Source organism: Festucalex cinctus, chromosome 7, assembly GCF_051991245.1.
Source record: "Festucalex cinctus isolate MCC-2025b chromosome 7, RoL_Fcin_1.0, whole genome shotgun sequence".
NCBI classification, from domain to species: Eukaryota; Metazoa; Chordata; class Actinopteri; order Syngnathiformes; family Syngnathidae; genus Festucalex; species Festucalex cinctus.
This window is the reverse complement of record NC_135417.1, coordinates 25,542,755-25,552,567: the sequence shown is the minus strand read 5'-3', so window position 1 is coordinate 25,552,567 and position 9,813 is coordinate 25,542,755. Positions and strand designations below refer to the sequence as shown.

Below are 9,813 nucleotides of genomic sequence, written 5' to 3'. Positions count from 1 at the left end.
TTTTGTGACTGAGGATCAATTTGAAAGTAATAACCTATATAAAAAAAAACAACAACAAACAAAAGCGTGTTTTAATCACAATATATTAATGCTTCTTAAAGTGCATACATATTTTACAGAACTGAGTGTGATTCCCTTTACATTCCCTTAATATGTAGTGCTTGACAAATGAGTAGGCTTAAACATCAACACCTTCAATTTCTTTTCAGAATTACTCTTTTCTATGGCATACTATTATATACACAACTCCCACAGCTTTGGCCCATTGCTGTTATACAAATTAGATTTGGCAATATGAACGCAAACATTTTCTTCATCTAATGTTGCAAAAATGTGTACACATCAATAAAAGTCTAAAGTTTTAGAACTGTTTTGTGTGTGTGTGTGTGTGTGTGTGTGTGTGTGTGTGTTCTTGTACATAATACATAGTGAGGACCAAAATACGTCTTTATCCAACAGAATGAGGGCATTTTTGTGAAGTGAGGACATTTTGGCCGGTCCTCACTTTGCAAGACCTCTTTTTGAAGGTCAAGACTTGGTTTTAGAGTTTAGGTTTGAATTGGGCTATGGTTGGAGTTAGGGTAAGGGTTAGGTTTAGGCAATCATTTTTGATGGTTGCGGTTAGGGTAAGGCTCTAGGAAATGCATTATGTCAATGGATGTCCTCACAAAGATATATGTACAAGGATGTGTGTGTGTGTGTGTGTGTGTGTGTGTGCGTGTGTGTGTGTGTGTGTGTTCCTTGGAGAACTGTCCAGTTTACTTGTACAAGTACTTAAGTTGGGCAATGCGTAATACACCTAATCACAACACCACATTACTAACTTACAGACACAAAAAATAAATGAATGTTTTATACATTAACAAGCTTTTGACCATTTACTGCTTAGGGCTATTAGACATACTATACTTAACCTGAAGTGTCAGGATTACTTACTTGTTTCTACATAAAAGATGCCTTATAAATAGTTCATGCAGATGCTACTCGTTGCTCCCACTCTTGTTTCCAATGGTACAAAATACCCAGCAGTATATATAAGATACCATATAGCTGAGGTAGTCAATGTAATTTGCTATGATAAAATGATGATCCAAGGCTAATATCATGCTCATTAAGGCTTTTGTACCTTGATTAAAGATTGCTTTCAAATAATGTCATTACCGGTAATTAGCCATTTCTGTAACACAATATTGCCACTATTCTAATTCTATTGAAGGAGATTTAATACATGGTCTATAATCTTGAGTTAGATTCATTTCAACTTAAAAGGTCATGATGAACAAGATAATGAATATATGTCATGTGTAATCATTTGCCCCAATTTAAACACTGATTATCAGCAGGCAAGTGGTCACAAACTGAGATGGATCCCAAATACATAATCAGCTGATTTCTTCTTTAGAGTTCAGATGTTCTATCAGTTGCTCCACCTGAAAAGCATTCAAATAAAATAATTGCACGGGTGCTATTTCTTTCTAATTAACCATAAAACGCTAATAGAGTAGTGTATGAGAAAGTATTAACACAGGTGTCATGTCAGAGACAAAATTACTAACGGTTGTATTCAAGGATCTTTTGTTGCTGCGTCTTATGCCGAGTTCAAGCTACACGACTTTATTGTCTTTCAGGACAGTCGCGCTGTCAGATTACCCGATAAATTTTCTCTGTTTCGTAGACCGAATGTGTTGTTACACTAAAAGTCTGAAACTGACAAGATCCCACGCGATCATCGCATCCTGTGATGCCAAGTGCAAGTATCGGCACTGGCTGTCGGGAGGCGGGACAAAAAATAAATAATAATAATAAAATAATAATAATAATAATAATAATAATAATAATAAAAAGAAAAAAAAAGAAAAGAAAAGGGACTGTTTGTTGTTTGAAAGGAGGACGTGACAAGTGCTCCCTGCTCGGTAGTTGTTTAAAGTATAAGTTCGTACAATTACTGTATTTTAATTTATTTAATTCAACTCAACTCAATTTTATTTATAAAGCGCTTTAAGAACAGGTATTGCTGTATACAAAGTGCTGTACATAAACATAAATATATTTAAATGTGCTGGAGTAATATAGCCCATTTTGTGAATTAATTTGGAGATGACAAATGCTATTGTTTTATTTGATCAAAAACTGAAATATTAGGCCTATATTGTGTTTGAGTACATAATTTTCTATCCTGCTTAAATATTTATCCCTATTAGAATTGTTTTAGTATGGTGCATTTGATACACACATTCACTCCCAACTGTCAGGTTTCGTTCCTCCGAGGGAGGCAGGAAAAAAAAAAAAAGACGCATAGCCGCACGGTTGTCAAGGCGGCATGCAACACCTGGCCTGACTTCTATAAAAACATATAGGCTGTATGGCCGTCCCAAAGCCGTGATCAATCTTCACTTATGCCCAAATCATACTCTAAAATATGTGAACAACAGTCCCGATATTTTTTTTGTACTGTTGACGTTGCCATTGCCCATGTATGACGGTGTATTAGGGCCACGTATAAATACATGTGGGTTTTTTTAGAGGGCGGGGTCAATATGACGAGAAAAAAAATGGCAAATTTGCCACTTTATAAAGTCACTTTTTTCTCGTCATATTAAAAAGTGGCAAATTTGCCACTTTTTTTCTCGTCATATTGACCCCGCCCTCTAAAAAACCCCACATGTATTTATACATTTATTTATTTATTTATTTATTTATTTAGGGGGCGGGGGCAATATGACGAGAAAAAAAATGGCAAATTTGCCACTTTATAAAGTCACTTTTTTCTCGTCATATTAAAAAGTGGCAAATTTGCCACTTTTTTTTCATCATATTAAAAAGTGGCAAATTTGCCACTTTTTTTCTCGTCATATTGCCCCCGCCCCCTAAAAAAAATAAAAATAAAATAAAAAAAATAAAAAATTGTACGTGGCCCTAATACGCCGTTGTACCCATTGCTCCTGTTCATAAAAGAATAATGTGACTTTTGATATCTTTAGAGTATGTTTCTGGGATGAGTACAGAAGTGCACATTTGGTGAAGATTGATCACAGTTTTGGAACGGAGGAGTCGTGCTCGCCGGCGTTTTTAAAAAGTCACAAACAGATGCTTGGTTTCTACTTTTCGAGAAAATCCTTGAATACACCTTTAATAATATAAGCATAGTTGTATGGACGATAGCTTACTGTAATGAACCAGTAAGAATTTAATCTGTAGAACAAGCGTGACATGAAGCTCATCTGGCTGGCAGGTGCCAGAACATGAAGGTGTAGATGTGTGACTGAACAGAATGGGGGCCAATGGAACCCAAACCTGCAGAGAAAGGAAATAAGATTTAACATGTACAGTATTTGAGAAACAGAAACAATTACCATATTATTTGGATTATAAATCACGCATAATTTCAAACTTTGGCTGGTGCTGCAACTTATACTCAGGTCCAACTTGCATAAATTAAAATTGAGCTCAGACTGACACCTGAAATTCCAGGATAGGTGTGTTTGGAAATTTACTTCCATTTCTTCTTCTACTTCCTTTTGACAGCAATTGGCTTAAATATAAATGAGATTCTCGTAGGATTTGTGTCTCGTCCCATGCCCAAGTCTTTCTTTCAAATTATGTCTGTTTTTTTGTTTGTTTGTTTGGTTTTTTTTGGGGGGGGGTTATGTACCAAAGCACTAAATATTAGGGCTGGGGAAAAAAGTCGACCAAGTCGACTAGGTCGACTTTAAAAATAGGTCGACTGGAAAAATTTAAGTCGACGCTCCGCCCGGAACCATTTTTGCGCCGTCGCCGTCCATGTTTCACACGGACCTTTTATGCCGCCGCGCAGAGTGTGTTGCAAACTTCAGTGAGAAGAAGGCGGACAGAGTAATATTTATTTATTTATTTATTTATCTATTTAAATGACTTCTGTTTGGTTGGTCTGATTGGTTGTTTGAATTTGGCGGTGTGTTGCACACCGCCATTAGCCTAATTGCACATACAGTTCTTTTACTGCAAGCGTACATGTACACTCGTACAGTATTTACAATATTTATTAGTTAAGATTATGTCCTCAATGGTTGCACTATTTTAAAATGGAGGAAAAGCGAATGGATAAGAGGACAGAGGTACAGGCTCTTCTAAACATTTGGGAGAGGAAGAGAGCACGACATGAATCGGAGTCACCAAGCCACCATGCACGTTATTACTGCCAAGCTTGGTTAGTGAGGTGAACAAGGACCCTCAAAAAGTCTGTAAAAGCTGCAAAGATACACCAGGACTTTTAAACGCTCATGGATCAGTACAGCAGCATGACTGCCGAGTGAATGGGACGGCCAAATCGACGCCACGGTTCATAGATACCGGAGCAATAACATGGATTCAGCGCGTCACAGATAGACAAAGGTAAACGCAACAATAACGTTACAGAAATACTTGTAATATTGTCATTTAGTTCGCTCCCTCGTGTGGCACTTGGCAGCTGCTTAATTGTGTGACAGTCACTTCGCTGCGACCGACAAATCTCCTGCGAGCGTTATTTTGCCGTGAACACTCGGAACAAAAATTCTTGGCCTGCCGTGAATACCACGATTGCTTATAGACATTCACAAGCGTATATGAATAACACAAATGTGCACGACCAGTTCGTTGCGGCGTCGTGATGGCCGTTTTGTGGAGTCAAACACATTTCACGGGCAGTTCGCTTAGCGTTTCACGGCAACGTAGTCAAAGTTTTACACTCACCGTGACAGAATAACCCCCTCACAAACACGGCTTGAATTGCAAAGCACGTCATCTTGGTCGCGAAAGAAGAGCTTGTTCCCCTCGGATAAAAAAATAATAAATAATAAATAAATAAATAAATACCCTCGGCGTGGCATTAAAAAAATAAAATAAAAAAAACATCGGCGTGACAAAATAACACTCGGTGATCAGTTGCTGGCCACGGCAAACAACTAACAAACAAACAACCACCATCGCCTACAACATTGAAATGAAGGGAGGGGCATGAAGAAGTTGTGTGCATGTGCGTGCGTGGCTGCGTGCGGGCGCGCCGCAGTTACACTAAATTGAAGACTATTATTGTACAGGAAATATAAGGAACAATGGATTTTATATACAGATTATCCACTCAATTCAACACATGTTCAACATTTGCGGCCTCAAATCTAAAAAAAATAAAAAAATAAAAAAATAAATAAATAATAAACAAAACAATAAAAAAAAATAACAATAATAATAATAATAAGTCGATTAGTCGTTAAAAATATGAGAAGTCGAGTCGATTTTTAAAAAAGTCGTTAGTGACAGCCCTACTAAATATATATATATATATATATATATATATATATATATATGTATATATATATATATATTTAGGGGTGTTAAAAAAAATCGAGTCGGCGATATATCGCGATACTACATCGCGCGATTCTCGAATCGATTCAATAAAAAAAAAATCGATTTTTTTTTTTTTTTTTTTTTTTTTTTTAAAGAGCTCAGAATTGTTCATTCGGTAGTCTTACCGATTCAACGTCTTATCATCATTGCCTTTTTTTTTTAATCGATTTTTAAACTTCCATTTTTAATGAAAAATATTCAACAAAACGTCTGACTTCGGGTTAGGATTCACACCTTGAGCATGGAAGAATGTTATATGAACGGAACATTAAGCCTTAATATTTTATTTTAATGCTGTTCAAACATGAAACAGATTACAACCTCTATAAGACTGAAATTTCAGATAAATAAATAATACATTTTCATATAAATCTTACACTCTACAAGCTTACTGATTAGTATTTTCTAAATTTGAATGAAAAAAAATCGCAACAATCGACTTATAAATTCGTATCGGGATTAATCGGTATCGAATCGAATCGTGACCTGTGAATCGTGATACGAATCGAATCGTCAGGTACTAGGCAATTCACACCCCTAATATATATATATATATATATATATATATATATATATATATATATATATATATATATATATATATATATATATATATATATTAGGGCTGTCAAAGTTAAAGCGTTAATAGATTAATTAATCAAAGAAAAAAGTTAAATTAATCACATATTAATGCAGATTAATCGCACTATTTTTTTTTTGGACCGCACTTGAGCCTTGAACGTAACCGCGGATGGTTACATTGAAGGCTGCGCAGGTCAGTGATGAGGTCAATGCACGGCATTTCCTATGCCTGTTGTTCCAAGATGAGCGGGGTGACTCCAGTTGGTGTGCTCGGTGGTACATTTCGCTTTCAAAAACACCCCGACGGGACTTTAGATAAAACAAAAGTAATTTACGTTTAATTAATTGCTGAATTGCACCCAATTGTTATGATGCTGTTACGTTTTGAGCAATACACGCATGCATGCAATTTCATACATGCATTTAATCAATGTTTGCAAATGATATTCATATAATAAAATGCGTTAATGTCAAAATATTATGGTATTTTGTATTTATTTTATATTACGCAAATACGCGAGTAATTTAGCTGATTAATCGTGATTAATCAAAATTTAAAAGTGTGATTAATCAGATTAAAAATTTTAATCGTTTGACAGCACTAATATATATATATATATATATATATATATATATATATATATATATATATATATATATATAAATGTATGTATATGGCCATGTGTGACATCATATATTCGACTGCCCACACTGCTCTTCTGAACTATTCCATGTTTTTCAGCACAAGTACAATTACTAATCCATTCATATTGATTTGGGGGATGTTGATTAAATGGTAAACGAATATGCGATTGCAGATTTTGGGTGCGAGTCTGAGTTCTATTCACTATAAGTACTGGTAGTGAGCAGATGTTAACTAGTGCACAGTTTTGCCACACTAGTAACATGTAGATATTGTAAGTATGCCAAAGTTGGGTTACTATAGTAAGCATACTCGTACATCAACCTAAAGGATATTGAATAATAGCTCAAATCGCTTGCCACACCACTGACAACAAATAGGAAGACGTAACACTAGTTATGTGGCAGCTAGCTTGGAAACCAGTGAGGCCACGATACATTCAATACTGCTTCACTACACAGAGACCAAGCACAAATTTTGTAATGACAAGTATAATTTTTGTACTTTGTTTCCATGTTAAAATAGTTTTTATTAAGTTCTAAAAATATATATATATATATTGGAGATCGCTGAATTGTGTTGGGGTAAGAGTTGTGTGCTTGAAGCTCACCTGACGTCACTGAGATCCGTCACATGGTTTTTCTGCAGGATTTCCTTCCCTATTTCCACCATGCGATTTACTGCACATAACAACAAACACAATTGTGTGAAAACATGGAAATGTTCAGACAATTTTATTGGCAATATGTTTGGACTTACAGTCTTCATCAGGGCTACTGTTATGAGTACGTTTTGTCTACTTCCACGACTTCACCTAATACGCTTTTTATCCAAGGCACTACTGGTACTGTCATTCTCCACGCTTTTTTTTTTTTTTTTTTAGAAATACAATTATGTGTTGATCAGTGATCAAACAACTTGCCATTTAAACTTGTTTTTGAACAGAGTACAACTTAAACTAGCAAGCTGTTAAAATATACAGTTTAAACACAAAAGGTTGCTAATTGTATGGGTACAGTGGAAATAAAGTCTACACACCCCAGTTCAAATGCCAGGTTTCTGTGATCCCCCCCCCCCCCCCACCCGATTAATTTTACCTACAGCTTGTACAACTCAATGGATCTTTAACTTTTTTTAAGCGAGGGAAAGTAAAAATCAACATCTGAGAAAATATGGTTGCACAAGAGTGCACAACTGCACACCCTCATAATGGATAATGGGATGTGACTGTGTTCAGCATTATCAAATCACATTCAAACTCATGTTAAATGGAAGTCAACACACACCTGTATTCATTTTTAAGTGCCTTTGATCACAGATACTTTTCAGTAGAGGTCCCGATAAAGAGCGTGCTCTTTCTGATATTGATTCGATCCGTTTTTTTTGTTTGTTTGTTTTGTTTTAACTTCAAACCCAACTTCAACCTCTTCAAAATCTGAAGAGAGCTTATAACAGTGCAATAACATTTACCTAATAAGACTGAGTAAATTAATAAACCCACAAATTACTAGTTTGAAAGTATCCACATTTATGCGACCACATTTTTAAATAAAATGTGAGTTTCCCTATCATTTGAGTAGCGTCAATTTTACATCATTTAAAAAAACAAAACAAAAACAACAAAAAAACTGGTTAACAATAAAGATTGCCCACTGTCAATATGATGTACCTGAGATCCTTATAACTTGAATGCCGCATGCATGAACGAACTAATGTAAAGCATATTTCACGAATTGTAAAATGTCACTTTACCCAGGGGTAGGTGTTCTTTGCGGAGTGATTTACAGTTTCCAACATGTTTAGTGGGGACAACTAGGTAATGGTGCGGAGCTCCAGGATTGATGTCTCTGAAACATGCGATCTCCTCATCCTGTGGTAAACAAATGGAGATGTTTGCTTGCAACATGCCGAGGGACCCATAAATGCTAACTACAGTAAACTTACATTCTAACCGCCGATACTTGTTACAGTACATACAATGAGATAACTGTATGTAAACAAGAGATTGCAAGCATGAACCTTCTAGACTAGTATTGAGTTCGTTAAATGACTATATTAGAACAGAATGTGAGGCTGACATTGTTTTTAACAAACAGTTGAATGAAGAGGTAATTACAGTGTTGGGTGACTCGACTAGAATCGACATGCTAGCTAGCGAGTACAGTTAAGTAAAACTACTGCCGCATATTAAAATGTTCTCACACAATGAAGAAGTTCCGTGTCCATTTCATGATTAACAATCCTACAAAAAATACATTTTTTGTCATAGCTTTCGGCTAAAACGTTAGTCTTGGAAATATCCTGTGCAGGTTGTGTCATAGTAACATTGCCCCCGTCCATTTTCAAGAGTGACATAAGAAGACCAAATCTGTCGATCATAGAGGTAATCGAACTACTACAGGGATTGTAAAACTGATTAACATTTCCAACACCAGAGGGTGCTATATACGTATGGTATACGATAGCAGAAATAGAAACTGTTATAAATGTTCAGTTCAGGACGGAGTCATTATCGTCCTTTACCAGATGTCCGTAAGAAGTTAGGTTAATATAAGTGTCAATTTCTATCACTTATATAATTTCTTAAGTATTTAATTTAATTTATTGTTATTTTATTTTTTAGCAGAAGGGGCAAAACTACTCACACTATGTACCTACTCTACGTGGAAGAAATATACAAGCTGATAAAAGTGCCTGAGTGATTCAACTCGTGTTCTTCACCAAAAGTAAAAAATATAATAAAAAAGTAATAAAACATAATAAAACAAAACATAAAAAAATCTTATGCAAGCAAACTCCTTTTTTCAAAATCCTCCACAAAAGACAATTTCCTTCCGCAGGCATAAAATCTTTATTAATAATATCCTTTATTTGGACCTTGTAGCCATTTTTGTATGACCCCATCACGGGCAATATGTACAGCATTTAAGTGATGATATATTAAATAAATGTTAAAAATCTAATGTTTTGCTGCTAGTAAAATGTCATTTTTTGTAATTTAACCTAATTAGTTTTTTTTCTAGGCTCATTAGCCATGAAATATGAATTTCACATGTCATCAGTGGTATAATAATAATAAGAATTATTATTATTATTATAATTAAGGATGGGCGAGTACCCATACCAGGTATCGGTATCGGGCCGATACCAGCCTTTTTTCAAGTACTCGAGTACTCGTGACGCATACGAGTACAAGCGACCGATGGCAGAGGGGGAAGACG

At 35.4% G+C, this 9,813-nt stretch overlaps 1 protein-coding gene across 1 annotated transcript; it reads right to left on the bottom strand.

Annotated features, from left to right (window-relative positions):
• Positions 1–66: 66 nt before the first annotated feature.
• On the bottom strand, positions 67–8,931 carry hint3 (histidine triad nucleotide binding protein 3). The gene is made up of 5 exons (XM_077526777.1): positions 8,795–8,931; positions 8,345–8,462; positions 7,203–7,272; positions 3,168–3,294; positions 67–1,430 (listed from the first exon to the last, which is right to left on the bottom strand). Exons 1-5 carry the CDS (start codon positions 8,909–8,911, stop codon positions 1,383–1,385), a joined length of 480 nt encoding a protein of 159 aa, XP_077382903.1. The 5' UTR covers positions 8,912–8,931; the 3' UTR covers positions 67–1,382.
• Positions 8,932–9,813: the final 882 nt, after the last annotated feature.

Excerpts from the sequence above, each read along its gene's own strand:
- hint3 (XM_077526777.1), bottom strand. The coding sequence starts at position 8,911 with ATGACACAACCTGCACAGGATATTTCCAAGACTAACGTTTTAGCCGAA. Across the intron at positions 3,295-7,202 it reads ACGGATCTCAGTGACGTCAG|GTTTGGGTTCCATTGGCCCC; the intron begins GTGAGCTTCAAG and ends CTTTCTCTGCAG. Across the intron at positions 1,431-3,167 it reads ATTCTTACTGGTTCATTACA|GTGGAGCAACTGATAGAACA; the intron begins GTAAGCTATCGT and ends AATGCTTTTCAG.